At 43.2% G+C, this 19,291-nt stretch overlaps 1 protein-coding gene across 5 annotated transcripts in view; it reads left to right on the top strand.

Annotated features, from left to right (window-relative positions):
• Positions 1-19,090, top strand: part of Ikzf1 (IKAROS family zinc finger 1) — a 90,436-nt gene extending 71,346 nt beyond the window's left edge. For 3 of the 5 annotated variants that reach the window (XM_057772268.1, XM_057772267.1, XM_057772266.1), the window contains exons 6-8: positions 2,000-2,125; positions 6,079-6,213; positions 15,906-19,090. In XM_057772268.1, coding sequence (XP_057628251.1) covers positions 2,000-2,125; positions 6,079-6,213; positions 15,906-16,609 — 965 coding nt within the window. In that variant the 3' untranslated portion in view covers positions 16,610-19,090. The remainder of the gene's footprint in view (positions 1-1,999; positions 2,126-6,078; positions 6,214-15,905) is intronic. The other 2 variants (XM_057772269.1, XM_057772271.1) reach the window with 2 other exon arrangements.
• The last annotated feature ends 201 nt before the right edge of the window (positions 19,091-19,291 follow it).

Here is a 19,291-nt window from a genome sequence, read left to right as displayed (position 1 = left end):
CATGTTTTCCCTTTGTGAGTGACCGTACCCATAGTTCATTGATACATGAAATTGACCATATAGCTTTCCCTAGCATCCGGAGGTGACCTGAGGTTCTAGACTCCAGTATAGTAAAAGAATTTGATATATACTGTTTTGGAAACTCCAAGCTTTGTTAGAGACAGTTTGTTTCTTGCATTCTAACATTAAAATCAATCATACACTGAGAAAAATCAGATACCACTTATACGGGGGGGGCAATTTTGATTCAGTAAATCATTAAAGTTATAAATTTTTCAGGAGTAGGTATTTATATTGCACTAATTTCTATGACAACAGAATATGAATATGTAATTTTAGGCAGCATGCATGCCATCCTTCATTATTATTTCCTAGTGTTTGGGGTGCCTCACGATCTCTAGACAAAAGGGGCTGGAGAGATAGCTCAGCAGCTAAGAGCCCTGGTTGCTCTTCCCGAGGAGCTGGGTTTCATTCCCAGCACCTACATGGCAGCTCATAACCATGAGACTCCAGTTGCAGGGCATCTAGCCCCCGATTGTGCCCTTTGAAGGCAAGTGCCAGCCTTGCACACCCTTGGTACACAGTGATACATGCAGGCAAAACACCTGTAGGCTTCAAATCTGCTTTGGATTCTGCAGCTGAAGCTTTGGCTTCCATAAGAAATTCTTCTTCGGAGCATCTGATCACCTAGGAAAGAGAGCTGAGTGATGCCAGCTGTAAGCTTTCCTACAGGCATGACTTTGTACCATACTCTGAAAGATACAGAATCCAACAACATGAGAAATGCTATGTTGTCATGAGGGGATAAAAAAATCTATATTCTTCATAAAGTAATTGGAGAATGTTTTCTCTAAAAACTGTTTTTACTGAAGTCTTTAAAAATAGGCATCGTATGGGCCCTTGGCGAGTCTCCTAAAATTCCACCCAGAAAACCTAGGAAAAGGCTAAACTCACACTGAACAACATTGCTCTGCATAGAAGCCACTCACCATATGTGGCATTTAAGCTTTGGCAAGTTAAAATGAAACGAAATTAAAATGTTAGTCCTCCATGTCACGAGCCAAACTTGAACAGTCCAGTAGCCCCATGTAACAGGTGGCTGCCGAATTGAAGAGCACAGTGAATAACACGCGGAATGGACATGCAGAGAACACCTAGAGCATCGTAGTGAGTTCTAGTGGACAGGGCTGTCTGGAAGTTCTATCATCCTAGTGTTAATGGGGATAAAACAGGGTTTCCATAGACTCTCCCATGCAAAATACATTGTATAGTCTACATGTATATGAAAATGAAGTTTGGTTTATCCATATTAGTTGTTTTTTTAGTTTTTTTTTGAGATAGGGTTTCTCTGTAGCTTTGGAGCCTGTCCTGGAACTAGCTCTTGTAGACCAGGCTGGCCTCAAACTCATGGAGCTTCGCCTGCCTTTGTCTTCCGAGTGCTGGGATTAAAGGTGTGTGCCACCACCGCCCGTCATATTGTATATTCTTAAGCAAGACAGTATGCACTACAAATGTCAAGTATGTTTGTGTTATATAGAAAGATACAATTTGCAAATACCCATTTCATTCAAGCCTTTTGCTGTCATGGCTTCTTAGAGACTCTGAGTGACCTCATTTGTTGTCCCAGCGAGGGGTCAGACCTGGTAGGAGGTCCACCCTGAAGGTGGCATCTGTAGTCTCCTCATGTTTCTGTCCACACTGTGGTGCACTTCCCATTAAAGGACATACCTTAGTGATTTAGAAAGGAGTGTGGTAGCCAGTGTGATAAATTAAGATGAAACAAGAGTCATGGACACTTGGTACAATCAGTGAGTTGCCTGGGCATGAGCATTTTTTAAAATTCACTCATTTTGACCCAATCCATAATAGTCACAGCTCTCAGAGAGTATATTTTTATTTTTTTTTACCTTTTTTTTGTTATAATTGTATTGCATGCATTCCCATTACCCAGAAGGCCAATATTTAATTGGAGTCTTAAACTCAATTGTGTTTTCTGCAGTTGGTAAGCCTCACAAATGTGGATATTGTGGCCGAAGCTATAAACAGCGAAGCTCTTTAGAGGAACATAAAGAGCGTTGCCACAACTACTTGGAAAGCATGGGCCTTCCAGGCACGATGTACCCAGGTAAGCGCTGAGGCTCCCTGCTGAGCTGGGCCCCTCCCCCTCCCAGCACCTGGGTCAGGAGGGGGCTCTGCGGCCTGTTTCTGGCCGTGCTGTCCAGGAGGAACTTTTTGTCCAATAGTACTGAAGCTACAGTAGAGACAACTGATTGTGTTCCTCTGTTTTCCAAGTTCTCACCTGACCAGACATAGTCTGTCTTAAGACCTCCCAGAAGTGACCTTAATAAGATTCTGTGTTGTGGGGTGTTTTTGGTTTTGGGTTTTTTTTTGTGGGAGGTGATTTTTAAACCAAGAGGAATTGGTAGGAGCAAAGAGATAAGTGACGGAGAGGTTGCCTGGTATGCAGGAGGCCCTGGGTTTGACCCCCAGCACCATACAAACATACATACAAATACACACACACACACACACAGGAAAGTAAAAAGCTAGGGTAGTCTGGTGATTGCTTCTTTGTGTTTAGAAGTCCAAATAAGATGGCTCAGAGGTTAAGAGCACTAGATGCTCTTCCAACGGTCCTGAGTTCAATTCCCAGCACCCCAGCACCCATATGGTGGCTCACAACCACCTACATAGTGGGATCTGATGCCCTCTTCTAGCATAAAGACATACGTGCAGATAGAGCACTCATAAACACAATATAAATAAATCTTTTTTAAAAAAAATGTGAGGTTTTTTTTTTTTTTTCTTTTTTTAACTAGCTATTCATTAAGTTCACCGGGCTGGGACTTACACTGAGCTTTGGGTGTCCTTACCTGGGAAGATGGGGGGGGGGCTTGTGGGAAGACCCAGAAGTCATCGGTGCTGAGGCTGTGGAGAGAGTGCTGGGATGTTTACTAAACTTTACCTTGTCAAGAGACTCAGTCTTACCCTGAACATCTAGTGTGTCCTAACTGCTGGCCAGGTGGCCCAGAACACTGCCGCGTGAGACTCAGTCTCTCTGAGCATCTAGTGTACTCTAACTTCTGGCCAGGTGATTCAGAACACTGCAGTGATGGCTTCATGCTCCAGTTCTTTCTCAAGAAGTGAGAAATTGGTGAATCTCTGTGAGTTCGAGACCAGCCTGGTCTACAAGAACTAGCTCCAGGACAGGCTCCAAAGCCACAGAAAAACCCTGTCTCGAAAAACAAAAAAACAAAACAAAACAAAACACACACAAAAAAAAGTGAGAAATTACTCTAGCAAGAAGCAGCAGTCTGCCCTCAGCACAGCCACAGAGGCAGGCACCAGCATTTAATTCCACTGGGTTCTTCCTGCCTCTGCCGCATGTCACACTAAGATACGTCAGAGGATCCTACACCACCACCACCACCCCGACCAGTGTCAGTTAGCTTTCCGTCACTGCAATGCTTTTCTCCCTGGAATGTTGAGGACTTCAGCCCATGACTGGTCAGCCACATTGCTTTGGGCATGCCATGCAGGAAGCATGGGTATACTGAAATCCCCTGCTTTGGGGGAGGAGTGGGGGAGTCTCACAAGTCAGGGAGAAGGAGAGAAAGAAAAGCCTAGGCACCCTTGTTCCTCTTTGAGAACATATCCCAGTGACTTAAGGACCTCACCCAAGACTCCACCCCTAAGGGTTCCAGCACCTCTTACTTGGGTCACCTTAGAGCCCAGGACTCGAACATGTAAGCTAAGCTGAGACTGCCAAAGCTATGTTTATTTCCCCTCCAACACCTCCCTTGTAGACACGCAGTGAGTGCTGGGTTAAGAAACTTGGCATTGACAGCCCCAGTAATGAACTTTAGTCTAAGTCCTGCCAATAAACCCGTTCTCTCTCTCTCTCTCTCTCTGTCTCTCTCTCTCTCTCTCTCTCTCTCTCTCTCCTAACCCTCCATGTCCCTCAGGTCACCGCATTAACTCCCTAGACCTATTTTCATTGAGTCCGTTAAGTAAAAACTGCCTGACTCAGGAGATGGTAGAAAAGGTTTGTTTTCCTGAACAAAGTTTCCTTTAGCAAAATGGTTGAGGTCACCTGTTACACTTTGTTAATATCTTCATGGGATAAAGAACCTTCTCCTGGGCCTCACATGCACGAAAGACATAGGAAAAGTGTTGGGTTCAGAGGTGTGGTATGGTCTCACCTGAGGGATAGGGAACCTGGGCTGGTGGCTGAGCCCAGTACACAGAGAAGGACATGCAAATGAGCATATTAGTTTGATGGAGCACATCTATGAATGACTTCTGGAATTGGGTTTTATGACTTTCTGTAGTTCCTCCGGTTAATCAGCATGTGGGCTGAGTGTGGAACTATTTAACAAGACACACCTATAACCCACTGTGAAAAAGAATACACAGCAGTAGTCATTGACTAGAAATGCGGGTTTTAAAGTGCCATTCACAATAGCAGTAAAGATATAAAGTACACACGGATCCTGTCGTCATGCAGAGTATAGAGTAAGGGGCAGAAAGCTACGTTGTCATCCCAGGCAAGGAAGAAATGTAGGAGATGGAAGAGGGAAACAAGGTTGGTCCATCAGCAAACACCCTCCCAAATCTAGGCATAGTTTTCACACAAAATTGTCTTATACATGTTGTTAACATTTGGTTGTAGCATGATTAATAAAAACCCAGAGACAGATATTGTGGTTCAACCTGAAGGTCAGAAAAGCAAAACAGCCAGCCCCTGGTTCTTACCTCTACCTCAGTCCGAAATGGCGATCCTGCCTCCAGGAATCTCAGAATGAGACTGTGTCTGAGACTTGTCTTCTTCCATTTTATATTCCTCTCTAGGGCTGGGATTAAAAGTGTGTGCACCACCGGCTTGTCTGTAAGGCTGATCAGTGGGGCTGTTTTATTCTCTGATCGTCAGGCAAGCTCTATTTATTAAAGTACAAATGAAATATCACTACATTTGGTAGTCTAACTTGTTATAAAAAACTATCTGAAAAAATAAATGAGAAGATTGGCAAGACTAGAGTTACATGAAGATGTAGCCATGCCTCAAGGAACTATTTGAAGAACATGGACATAAACCAGCATAGAACTGGATAAAGCTATGGTCAATCAACATAATCTGTCTGAGAAGGAAAATGCACAAGACAGAAACAGTGTTGGAAGAGCTGATTCAAAAGTGAAAGCTGATCACTTTACATTTTCGGCTCCTTAAACAATAGGAAAACATTTAAGAATGTTTCAGGGGAATGAAGGAATTATATTTTAGAAATTCCTGCCATGCAAACCAGAAGTCAGCTAGGTGAGACTATGCAGGAGACAGGCTTGGATCTTGACTTAACCAATAGGGAGAGTTAGTAAAGAAAAAGAGATGGGGGCTGGAGAGATGACTCAGAAGTTTAGAGCACTGGCTGCTCTTCCAGAGGTGCAGAGTTCAATTCCCAGCAACCACATGGTGGCTCACAACCATCTGTAATGAGATCTGGCGCCCTCTTCTGGCCTGCAAGTATACATGCAAGCAGACCACTGTATACATAATAAATAGGTGGGAAAACCTTTTTTTAAAAAAGAAAGAAAAAAGAAAAGGAGATAGATGGAACTAGCTCATATTTCTACATTTTCCTTCATGACTGCTAGGCTTCCTACCCTTTGTAAGTGCTGTGTGATGATTAGGAATTTGCTGTGTGGTCAGGGACTGTTCCCTATACAGTGTGACTTCAGATCCTTTGATCATTTCTGTACCTGATGGTATTTGCTTCTAATGGTTGCTGTGAGAGTTGGTTAAGGTAATCTTGAGAATGGGCCCTCCAAAGTGACATAGTTAATTCTCTGTGGTTCCGTCTTGGATGGTGGACAAGCAGCTTGTTGTGGGGTTGAGCAGGCAGAGGAAGGGGTGTTAGCAGGTGGCTGGTTGCAGGTGGCTAGTGGCTGGTTCTGCCAGGGGACTGGAAGATGAGACATAGGCTCGTGTTGGCATTTTCTGAATGTAACATTGGCACAGGATATGGCAGCATCTTGAAGTGCAAGCATGTCTAAACTAGCCTTTCTAACTGTCTTTGGCTTTAGTCATTAAGGAAGAAACTAACCACAGTGAGATGGCTGAAGACCTGTGCAAGATAGGAGCAGAGAGGTCCCTTGTTCTGGACAGACTGGCAAGCAACGTCGCCAAACGTAAGAGCTCTATGCCTCAGAAATTTCTTGGTAAGAGTTAAATGTTTGCTGTCTCTTAACATACAACTATGTGCTTGTTCTAGACTCAAATGAAAATTAGTTGAAAGTAGAAGAAAAAAGAAATCTTACTTTTTTAAAAGAGAGTGATAAAGTTAGTATTTCCTAAATATTGAAGTTTTTTTCTAATAATTTTCTTGAAATTGAAAGGCCTCTCACCAGGAATTAGAACCCTTGGTATGATGTTTCCGTGGCCACTAATATAGCAGTTAGATCAGTCCTCCTGGAGCTTCAATTCTGGTTTTCCCAGGAGGCTGTGTATCACTGCCCTCAAAGGACACTGAAGGTTAATAGGAACTGAACAGAGAATGACCCTCAGAATTTCTAGTGAAGGGGTATTACAGCTAGAATTGCTAGAGGGCGACGTCCCCTCTCCCAGCAAAGTTTGTCCTCGGGTTTAGGGACATCATTTAGGGGTTGATTATAATTAGTATATGGTTGAGGGTCAGGTTCTCAGGCAACAGCTTTCCTCTTCCAAATACAAATAGAACTCCAATTTTATCTATTGGTTAAATAGAGGTTTCTCATGGCATAGGGGTTGGGAGGAAGAAGGAGAAGAAAGACCTTCAAGACAAAACAAAACTTATTGGAAATATTGCTTATGGACTTGACTGTGCAAATGGGAGCTTCTGGACCAAAAAAAAAAGGAGGAGACCCCGTTTCCTGATCAGAGAAGGGGGGAATCTTGGTCACGGAGTCAGTTGCTGGATGGCTGAGACTTTAGACAGTCTCAGGGGCAGGGTCCCTGTCTTCCCCCTGTGGAGTGCACCAAGAACTGGACTCGTGGAAAGAGTCTGAGGGACTGCTCAGACAGACTGGCAGAGAGGATCAGCAAGTGTGTTCAGAGGTTGTGAAGAGCTCCTGACCTCAGGAGGCAGGGTGTGGACTTCCTCTTTTCGATTAGGAACCTGAAGAATGCCCCATGTTTTAGTAATGACCTTATGCGGTGTCCTAAAGCTTTGGGAGATGTCCAGCCAAATGGAGCATCTGCAATCTGACCATGACTGTCCCTGGTGAATGGGCATTGTCTTGATTCACACGCTTCTGGGTGAGAGGGAGCAGCAAAACTGGTGAAGCAAGGCTGAGATGAGACAGCTCTCTCCAGGGGAGAGGTTAAACACAGGAGGAAGTGGCCTTGTGGGAACAGAAGGACCAGGATAGCAGAAGTGGAGTGTGCAAGGAAGAGCTCCCAGCAGCTGTGTTCGGTTGGTGTTCCCCAGAGGTGATTGGCAGTTCATGCCCTACCCAGTGCCTCTTTCTGCTCTCACATGCCTGCCTCCCTCTCGCTGCTGTGTGACGGTTTCCACTGTCTCCATTTCTCCATCTCTAAAACAGAAACAGGTGGCCCTCGGAGGCTCCTCTCCACATTTGGGATAATATATTATTATGTTACTAAAATGATAGATAGCTAATAAGAATTTTGATAGAGATATTTGATGGTTTTCAGTGAACCAAATCAAACATCCAGGCATTCCCATAACTAAATTAAATGAGCATCATTGTAAATATCTTTCTGCCATGTATTTTCCAGCTGGAGGATGAATAATAGGTAGATTACAATATAGAGATGGGAAGTAAATGCCTTTTGAAGTTTCCAAAGATGCCCCCTCAGAAAGATTCCAACTTTTCTAGCTTTTCCTGGGGGGTGGGATGTATCGGTTTGTTGTGTTTACCTCTTCCTGTGCCTTACTAGAAAGTACGTTCAAGTGACCACAACCTATTAAACATGCCTTAAACGTTAAGAGGTGGCCAGTCCTCAAATAACTATTTACTTCCAGAGGGGATTCTGCTTTTTAAAAAGAATTACTCTTGGAATAAAAGTATTTTCTCATGAGTCATTTTTATTGACTTTGGTTTTGCATTGTGCATCTCTACAGTATCCACATTCTATTCAGTAATCATTATTCTTAATATAGTGTAGATAGTCACCCCTCTACATTTTACCAGGTTGAAGAGTCAGACCCAGGCGTCTTAGCATCCTCTCTGTTTATTTTGATTAATCCCTTCATTGAGTAGACTTTACGTTCAAGCATCCTTGTGTCGACATCCCATCCCCACCGTTGCTTTGAGTTTGAGGGTGTCCACCCGTATCCTCAGGAGGGTGTTCCCTTGGACCACTCTTCCTTCCCCGAGGGTGATAGATCATGCCTCGTTGCCTATAGCATTGTTTGTGGGGTGGTGCTGAGATGGTGAATCCAGCCTGGTTTTTTCTTTTAATGTGCTTTTTAACCCAGAAGTCAGAAGCATTCTAGTGTTCTACAGGCTGGATGAACGCTTGCCTTTTCACCTGGGAGGTTCCTTTCTTTTTCTTTCCTGCCTTGTGGAAACATTCCCTTGCATAAATACCCTTTGTTCTGCCTAGTGTGCTCTCTACTCCACAGTACTGGCTTTTCATAAGCTGGAAAAATTGTCTCCCATGTCTGTTAGCGTTTTGTTATTTTTAAGTTTATTCACTATTATTTCATATTTCCCTGCGCTGTCAGAAATTCAGTTCCTAGTCATTTTTTTTCTAATGTTTGCTATTTCTAATGCATGTATTAAGTGTTTATTGGATTGAATTTCATTTTGTTTCCTGAGATCTGAACTCTTCCCATATCCTGTTGGGGTTTTTTTTATTATTGACTTTGAATATTTTCTGAATTTGACTGCTTGCATATTCCAAAAATTAAAATAGCTAAAACTTAAAAAAAAAAAATTTCACTCCATGTCATGAAGTAATTATGCCGCATTTCTTCTCTTCCTGGAATTAAGTTTCTTTTTCTCCTAGGATGGACTTATTGGTTTGTCTTAATTCCTTTCTCGCCAAAAAATATTTTCACTGTAACCATGACATTTCTTTTTATCCTGCTCATTCTATTTGGTCTAATGGGGCTTGATTGACATTTCAATGTTCTTCCCATTGTATCTGAGACTTTTTCCTATGAGAACTATGACTTTTTTAAATCCTGAAAGAATGCCAAGGATGGTGTTAGGGGAGTTCAGGTGAGGCAAAGTGCGGCTTTTGTTTTAAAATGTTCCCCTTTGAGAGCTCTCTCTCATTCTTCACATTTGGTTAAAGCCCTAAACCAGCAGATGGTGCCTCCTGTCTCCACAGGGGATATCTCAGGGCTTTCCTGCCCCTGAAGTGCAGCTCTTCAAGGCCTTTGCTTCCACGCAGGGGAGCTAGCCCTCATGCTAAGGTCACTGATGCCATGTGCTTCCTGCCAGCAGAGCTTTCAGCTCCATGATCAGAAAAGGGGGAAAAAACAAGTCTGTTCGACTGTTTTTCTGTCAGCGTGAGGGTGTGTGTGTGGGGGGGGTGCTGGAAATGTGATTGATCCCACCTGTTTCTCGAAGTGATATTACCCAAAGCTTTGTCTTGTGTCTCATTCAAGGACTGGTCTTTCCTTGGTCGTAGATAGATGAATATAAAGTAACGATAAGTAGATGATTGATAGATAGATAGATAGATAGATAGATAGATAGATAGATAGATAGATAGATAGATAGATAGATAGATAGACAGACTGACTGATAAGAGGTTTCACTGAGGCACTGTAGCTTTTAATTTTTCACATATGGGTAGAGAAATTCTATGGGTAAATTTATCACTTCATGCTCATCTACAATGTATGTTGCTTTCTTTGCTACACCCACTTGTTGTTGAAACTAAGTTCTTGAAACAGCAGGCTTCAATGGTTGCTTAGAAAACCACAGAACCATGACTCTGGGGAGAAACAGGAAAGCACCACCTTTGGTGAGAGAACACACACTTCGCCGGCGAGCAGAACTGGGCACCAGGCCCACACCCTCCTCCATCGCTAGGCTTTGGCAGCCAGTGAGACACAAGAGCAGCAAGAATGAATTCCTTCTGTCTGTGCAACTAGATAGGTTAGCACCTTGATTTTAAAAACAAAATTTACAGGAAAAGCAATCTTTGGTTTTAGGAATGCTATGTAATTTAAGAATACTCCCCAATTCCTTCCCCCATAATGGAGAGAGAAAACCGTTCATTGTCTCTACACAGGGATTTTTTGTCCTGTTCAGTCTCTAAGAAGATGTAACTGGACTTAGACAAGTTTGCTTTCTATAATCTGAAGCTCGTTCTGTGCCCTTATCAGGGTATGTGTTGCTTCTGACACAGGTAGATGGAAGCCAATGAAAACAAGTAGCCATGTGATACACATGCAGTAAGACACAAACGCAATGTAAAGAAAGATCCTGAGCCACGGGGAGTATATTCCTTGGCTACTATTTTTTATTAATTAAATTTATTCATTTATTTTACATCCCAGCTGAAGTTTCCCCTCCCTCCTCTCCTATTCCCTTCCCCCCACCACCTCCTCTCTGCTCCTACCCATCCACTCCTCCTCTGTTTCTTTTCAGAAAGGGGCAGGCCTCCCATGGGTGTCAACAAAGCATGGCATATCAAGTTGAGGTAGGACTAAGCTCCTCCTTTTAAATTGTGTCTGGCTAAGGCAACCCAATGTGAGGAATGGGTTCTCAAAAACCTGCCAAGCATCAGGGACAGGCATGCCTGCTGCTGGGAGTCTCGCAGGTAGACAATCCCAACCTACTATTTAATGATCGCTGATTTTTCTTTTCAAGGACTGTGGGTAGATTCATGAATTGTGGAATAGTTTGTCCTACTGTAAATAAAGAGTTAGGGCGGGGTGACGACATCATTGTCTATGTGAAAAACACTGGCATCATCTTCATCGGCTGCTGTCAGGTCCAGCCTGACTGTGAGCAGCCCTTCATCTTTGTGCCTCTTTGGTCTGTCCTCTCTCTGTGCCTGGGTAGGTCACTGTCTTCAGACCCTTCAGAAGTTCTCCTTTTTATTTAAAGAAACTTAGTTTAGTCTAAGGTTCCAGGATGTGATCCTGGCTTCGACTTGGACAATTCCTATGCTCCTAGAGCTCTGGCCCCCGGACCTTAGCATTGTCCCACCAAAGCTCCAGGCCCTTCTGTCCTCAGCACCTTCACTGCTGCTGTCCCCAGCCATGGGACACAGAAGCCCACACACACACATCTGGCTCTCACGAGATGAGATGCTTGTGCGACACCGGCAGCAAGCCTTCCTGTGCTCATGGGATTTCTTAGGTGGGGATGGAGTCTGACATCACTACTGTGTCTGTCTCGTGCTAGCTGTGTGCATCCAAGGACAGGGACTGTCGCGCTGGCTTTCCTTTTAGTCAAGACAGATGCACTGAAGATGAAAGAGGCAGAGTGGGAAGGGAAATGTAAACAGGGCATCTGGTTCTGTGGGCTGCATCATTTACCATGGCTGAGAAGGCACACGCATGGCTAATCCTGCCCATAGGAATATAAACAATTGCTTTAAAGAATGTCTTTGTTGTCAGAGTCATGATTTCATGTTAAACTTAACATTTAGAAGAAAAACTATTTTTTTCTTTTTTTGGTTTTTTGAGACAGGGTTTCTCTGTGTAGTCCTCGCTACTCTGGAACTCACCCTGTAGACCAGGCTGGCCTCAAACTCACAGAGATCAGCCTGTCTCTTCCTCCCAAGTGCTGGGATTAAAGGTGTGCACCACCACCGCCCTGCCTGCCTCTGTCTCTTGCATTCCAGAATTAAAAGCTTATGCCACCACAGCCTGGATATAAGATAAATCTTTAAAGAAATTCATTTTATTTCATTATCAAAACATTTGCTCCAAAACTAATTACCTGAAGCCAGATCTAGTCTTATCTCCCACTGGGACTAGGGAAGGAGGTTTGCGTTAGCTCAGTTTCCCTCACTACAGGAGAACATCTGAGATGTTCAACTTATAAAAAGGAGTTTGATTTTCAGCTTTAGAGGGTTCCTCCCCAAGATTGGGCCTGTTGTGCTGGGGCTGTGGCAAGGAAACATAAGTAGATCATAGAGCAGAAATATTTGCCTGTGACTATGAAGCAAGAGAGGAATATATGGATGTCAGGGTCCAGGATCCCCTTTGAGAATATAATCTCCAAAATATAAGTCCTCCCTAAAGAGTCCAGAACATCCCAACAGCATATCTATGAATTGGCTCAGACACATTCATACATCTGGTTTATGAACCACAGGTTGGACAATACTTGAAAACATGGGCCTTTGAGGGCATCTGAGGTCCAGACTGTAGCAGAGTTCATATAGATCCCCCAAGACAATGGTTCTATTGCTGCCACTAAAGGTAGCTTTAACTAAATCTCTATCAGTCTAATAAAACTCGAGATTCAAAGGCTACAGTGAAGACCTGCAAGCTCGGGATTAGGATAGAAACTGGCTAGCTTTCTCTCTTTGCTGGTGTCCCTGGAACCTCTCTCCTTCCACACTTCCCCAACTAAAATACTCTCACACTATACTCCTCCCTGCTACTTCCTGTCCACTAGTTGCTAACACTGCACCTCTGAGTCCAGCTTAATTTTATTTAACTAACACAAATGCAACACATCTTTACATAGTTAAACAAATGCAGCAAAAATAAAGTAGCACATCTTTGCCTAGTTAAACAAATATTCCACAACATTTCCCCCTTTTGTCTAAATAAAAGGAAAAATTTTAACTTTAACATAGAAAAACTATAAACAATAAGAACAATTATCAAGTCAAAATTACATTTACAAAATCCAGTCCTTTTGTATTTGGCATATTCAAAGAAATCATCTATTATCTATCCTATCTTGATGAGTCAAAAGCTCTATACCTTCTATCATAACTAAGGGAAACAACTATAACTATCTAGTCTTCAACTTAATAGGATAAGCTATTACCTGAGTAAACCGGAAGTACAGCGCAAGCAAATTCTAAAAATATAGAAACAACAGAGATATGTGGCCGTCTGGGCAGTCACCCAAGGTTCCTCTGGAACATTTGGGCATCCATCTTCAGCCTAGAATGTCTGGTAGACTTTTCTGTAACACAGTTTCGAAGGCCTGTCCTGCTTTGTCTTGACAACGTTCTGCAGTCACTTTCTTTTGTAACCTGCATGTCCAGTGTAAACATTAAAGTATTAAACTGTTGAGGCAAGGACAGTTTCTTGCCCAGATGTCTAGCTTTGCCACAATAAAAACCAACTCCATATGGAGGTTCTTCAGTGCCCATTGTCTTTTTATGAAATAGATTGGTGCTGCAAGGAGAAGATGTGTCTCACTGTCATGAAAGCCTTAGGTTATTAAACTTCTTAAATGCCATATTCTGCAGGTCTCTGAAGTATTTGAAGATCACCTATCTAAAATATATCTGTTTAACCTTGAAAACATACCTAATATAGCTACAAGTTTGATTATTATAGATGACTAACTACTAACCTACATCTCTTAATTGTATATTACGTTTTTAATGAGCTGCATAAGCACAACACCCCAAACAAGAGTAGAAACATACATACAATATTACAGAAAAATAACTTTAAATTTGTACAAACATACCAAAATTCATACCATTATAAAATATTTGAGGTTAATAGTTGTTTTATCATCCTATATTCCTATATGCCCCCTAAATGATGGCAAATATCAAAAACCCACCAAATGACCAAAAACCACTCGCCCCACCTCTCAGGAATGTGGGTGTTGTATTGTCTAGGCTGTTTCCTATTGTCTGGAGGCAACTCTGAGAAAATTGAGACAATGATCAAGTTCTGGGAAAACTAGTTGTAACATTTGTTGTCCAGTTTCAGAACTGTTCCCATGCACAGGGATCAGCATATACATTATCTGTCTTGTACTTTTTTCTTGGTTTATTTCTTTATGTCTGTAGCCAAAATTTTCAGAAAGTCTTTTCTGTTAACTTTGAAGAAATCCACAACCTTTTATTTCCTAAGGAAATAGAAAGATAACCTCTTTCCAAATGCAATATATTTTCTAAATTCCATTTTAAAGTTAAGACATTCCTAAAGTGTCCAGGCTGGTTAAATTCAGCAGTCCCTTTTACGGTCCAGTGTCTCTCAGCAGCTGTTGTTTGCTCATCGGTGTTCAAAAAAATTCAAAGTTAGCACACCATATGGGATCCAGAATCTCTGTGTATTCCCATCTTTGCGTGGCTCTTTTCCACTTTATACTAATTTACTCTCTTTTTTAAGACTTATTTTTTAAACTATTTTTTACTATGACTATCTATACTCATTTTCTTTCTTAAGCCTCTATGTACATTTTTAAACACACTGTAACCTATTTAGAGGTTTTTTTCATTCTGGACCTGCTTTACTGTGTACCTGTAGTGTTCTCTGACCGTGTAAACCAAACTTTAAACTCGCTATACAACTTTGCACTGGTGCTGGATCCACCCTGCTTGGGTCTGTGAGAGCCAAATTTGATGTCCCATAGACCTGGCCAAGAGCTGAGTTTAGTCAGGGGTTGCATTTAATCACCCCAGCTCTAGGAAGTCGGTGCCCACAATATGGCAGGCATTTTTACTTAGCTTGTTTCTGCTTAACGACATGCCAGCTGCTCAGGTGCTTGCTGTGTGGCAGAGCTTCACCTGTGTATGCTATGAGCCAGGCTACTAGGAAACCACGCTGTTTTTCTTTCCAGCTTTCTCAGGTCCTATGTAGAAATTTGTGCCCCATGTCGGGTACCATTTGTAGTTGGGATTTTCTTTGGGCCAACAAACAGCTTCCAAATAAAGACAGGAAGACATTATTAATTATGAATGTTCAGTCTTTGCTTAGACTTGCTTATAGCTAGTTTTAACTTAAATTAACCCATTTCTAGTAAGCTATTGCTGCTCCAAGGCTTGTTTATGTCATCTATGTTCTGTTCATCCTGCTTATTGCTTCCTCTGTGTCTGGCTGGCTGGACCCAGCTGGCTTCCCCTTTTCTCTCTGCCTGCCAAACCTGTCTATCCTTCCTTTGCCTAACTGTTGTCCATTGAGCTTCTTATTAGACCTATCAGGTGACAATATAAAACAACAACGCATCTTTACATAATTAAACAAATACAGCATAAACAAATGCAACACATGTCTACATAGTTCAACAAATGCAACACATCTTTACATGGTTCAACAAATACTCCATAACAAGTCACCACTGAATTCTCAGTTCCCTCCATCTTTAGTATTAGGCACACCTGTAAACAGTAAGTGAATGGTGCCTGCCTTCCAGCTCTGTTTCCCACTTCCGATTTCTGCTGAGATAATTCACCGCTGCTAACTCTGAAGAGAGGGTGCATCCAATTATGTTAATGTATTCATTCTCCTTTCATCGTTCATTAGAGTCCATCCACTTTTGAAATATTTATAAGAAATATTTAGTTTATTATAAGGAATATATAATCATGTTTTAAGGACATGTTTTTCTAGATTAAAATAATAAATATAATATAGTATCTTAAATTTATTACATGAATTAATTCATGGCTGTGTATGTTAATTAAACAATTTGGGGATAAATTAAATCATGCATTTAGAAAACTTTTAAAACATTTAAAGTCAATATAATAGTGTTAATTTCACCTTACTCAATGAAAGATGAGGTTTAGCCTTGTGAAACATGCACAGTTTAAGCTGACATGGACAATCTTTAGTCTCCCTCTTCATAGGTGAGCAGGATTTCGCAAAACACTTAGCCCGTAGTAAGACCCTGAACAGGCTGTTCTCTTTTTCCCTCCTGTGCCTGGGCAAATGTCTCCTGTCTGCTGTAACACTGGGACACCTTCCAATCTCCTGGGTATAGGTTTACTAATGGTCACCTACTTCCCACAGGAGACAAGTGTCTGTCAGACATGCCCTATGACAGTGCCAGCTATGAGAAGGATGGGATGATGACATCTCACGTGATGGATGAAGCCATCAACAATGCCATCACCTACCTGGGGGCTGAGTCCCTGCGCCCGCTGGTGCAGACACCTCCCGGAAGCTCCGAGGTGGTGCCCGTCATCAACTCCATGTACCAGCTGCACAAGCCCCCCGCAGACGGCCCCCCACGGCCCAACCACTCGGCGCAGGATAGCGCCGTGGAGAACTTGCTGCTGCTGTCCAAGGCCAAGTCTGTGTCATCGGAACGGGAGGCCTCCCCGAGCAACAGCTGCCAAGACTCCACGGACACCGAGAGCAACGCTGAGGAGCAGCGCAGTGGCCTCATCTACCTGACCAACCACATCACCCCGCATGTGCGCAACGGGCTGGCCCTCAAGGAGGAGCAGCGAGCCTATGAGGTGCTGAGGGCGGCCTCAGAGAACTCGCAGGATGCCTTCCGCGTGGTCAGCACAAACGGCGAGCAGCTGAAGGTGTACAAGTGCGAACACTGCCGCGTGCTCTTTCTGGATCACGTCATGTACACCATCCACATGGGCTGCCATGGCTTCCGGGATCCTTTTGAGTGTAACATGTGTGGTTATCACAGCCAGGACAGGTACGAGTTCTCATCCCATATCACACGGGGGGAGCATCGCTACCACCTGAACTAAACCAGGCCAGGCCCCACAGAAGCACAAAGCCTATGCCTCCCTCCTGGCAGCTGGATCCACAGCGGACAATGTTGGGTGTGGATTTGCAGGCAGCATTTGTTCCTTTAAGTTGGTTGTTTGGGATTTGATTTGTGTTAGAAGACAAGTTTTTAATGTTAGAGACAGGATTGCATTGCATCGGGAGCATTCAGAATATCCACCCTTCTAGACGGTTTTGTTGACTGCCAGCTGAGATTTCCCTTGACCAGTGGCTTTCTGACCCACACCATCACCACCCAACAGAGCCTGAATTTTCAGAGAATTGAATAAGAGAATTATCCAAGAAGGAGCAAAGAGAACCTTTCCCTAAGCAAAGTTTATACCCCATGGATTCTCCAAATCTCCCCAAAACATCATAGTCACTGGGGTGGGGCCATCTCAGGGAGCTCCACAGGTGAGCCGCAAGACCAGATAGATCAAAGGCAGCTGGGGAGGAGCAAGGACACAGCCTGTGTGGAGACCAGGGCAGAAGGTTGATCTTTTAAAGATGCTAGTAAGTCACATAAGGAATGGGAACATGGTGTCTGGACAAGTGTCTAGGATTCATCTGGGCAAGAAGGGAAGGGGATTGGAGAGCCTTGTAGACTCCTCTTCATTGGCCTGATCACACCCAGCCTCTGGGGGCTTGTCACCCAGTGAGATGAGCTCTCCTGTGGGCATTTTTGGAGTAGCCCTCTTCCCGAAGCTTATCACTGCATTTTAGACCCCAGTCCCGAAACTGAGACCTTCCTTTAAACTTCTCACACTGTAAGATCCCTCTGAAGCCAAAGCTTTCTTCTAGGCCCCATGCTCATTGTCTGGGTGTCTGTTCTTCCCTGAACTGTCTGGGAAGTCCAACCCCATCATTCATTTCAGCTGAATCCCTGTTCCGATTATAGCCATGGACCTGGCTATCTCAGTCTGATAACCATCTTTTTCTGCTCACACTGTGTGTTATTTTTGTTTGAAAGCCTATAAAACCATTATTCAGAATGACCATTTTTAGGAAATATATGAGCCCGGCATCTCAGTGGCTGAAGCACAGAATATTCTTGCTGTTAAACAAAAATTCTAAATGGTCTGAAACTCTTCAGCATAAACACCAAATACCACGTGTTTTCACATAAACAGGACAGGAACCATGTATCCTTGACCAGGTAAAGGTATTAGGATATTGGAATGTCTGGGGTCACGGTGTGACCAGTTCGGGTTCCCAGAGAGAAATGCCCATCAGATATCACAGAAAAGAGGCAGGTAAGGTGGTAGAGGTGAGATCTGGTCCAGTCAAACCAAGACAGGGATGCCACACTGAAACCAAGTTAGGTAGCTGGAGGTTCTTAACAGGACAGGCCTCACTTAAGAGTCAATATTAGGGTCATGACCCTCCACCACCTCAATGAAATGAAAAGCATGTGATTGTCAATGTTTACAGCACTGTCTTCATAGAAACTCTCTGAGGGGATTCCAAAGAACTGGAAGGGAGATTGTCTATAGCAGCACTTGGGTTAAAGCAAGCATTCTTAGTTGCAACCCTCCTGATGCAGGGGGCTTGTCATGGCGGGTGGAGACTGTTCTGTGAATTGTAGCTTACCTAGCAGAATCCCTTGTCACTGCCCAGTAGATGCCAGTAGCATCCTAGCTGATACCCAAACCTGTCTCCCAGGTGTTCCCTGGGGGCACACCACTGATCTAAATTTTAAGCTGGTGGAAAGTGTGGGAAAGTTTCCACAAATAAGAAGCACTTGAAGCCTTTCCCAGTCAGCAGCCTCCAGCTGCACTTTCTTTGGGAAGTGGATGAATTCCGTATGCACATTTGAGAATGCACTTCCTCAAATGCTTCTGAGTTCGGTTGCAGGAATGAAGTTCACGGACGTAGCACTCTCAAGTGTGGATTTCTCTGCTTCCAGAACAATGTGGCATTTTGAAAGTAAAAATAAAATTGCGACTATAATGATTTACAGTAAGAATTTGAGGAACCAGAGCTGTGAGCAACTTTTGTTCAATATGCAGTTACAGAGAAAGGCTGGCCTTACCCAAATTCATATATTCCAGTGACAGCCTTCCAAGCCTCCAGTTTGTTGGCAGCTCCTGTTCACTCTTGTCCTTATCCAGGAGAACCTCAGGGTCAGCTGGTCCAAGGGAGATGGCTCCAACCCTCACCCCTACCCCTGCCACTGGCATTCAGAGGTTAAAGCAGAATTGTAAATAGTGGCTTCAGGAGCTGTTTTTTAGAATGCTTTGCCCCTTGCTCTCACTGCCTTTTTTTTTTTTTAGCTGATATGTCTATTTGCACACCTTTTGTTGTGGTTTTATATTGTAACAGCATTTTTTTGAAACTATTGTATTTAAGATAAGGTTTCATATTATGTCCACAAGTAATTAAATTATGTTTGAAGGTGGCTATATTCTGTATCAAACGTTGATGATATTTTTCTTTAGTTGGTAAAGTAGGGTTTTGCATGACCTCACTTTTTGTTCTGTGGTTTGTTCTGCTGTGTGATGTATACCTTCGGTATCGCTGTGTGATGAAGTGTGCCGAGATTCCACGCCCTCGTGTTGTCTTTTAAGAGTAGCTGTCAGAGGCAGGAAGGTTCCTAAGAGGAGGCTGACCTGTTAGTGACAGCTAAGTCACCATTTCTCATTCCATCTCCTCCCTGTTACCAG

Source organism: Chionomys nivalis, chromosome 6 (genome assembly GCF_950005125.1).
Source record: "Chionomys nivalis chromosome 6, mChiNiv1.1, whole genome shotgun sequence".
NCBI lineage: Eukaryota > Metazoa > Chordata > Mammalia > Rodentia > Cricetidae > Chionomys > Chionomys nivalis.
The sequence above is the reverse complement of the archived record's forward strand: the minus strand, read 5'-3'. Positions and strand labels throughout refer to the sequence as shown.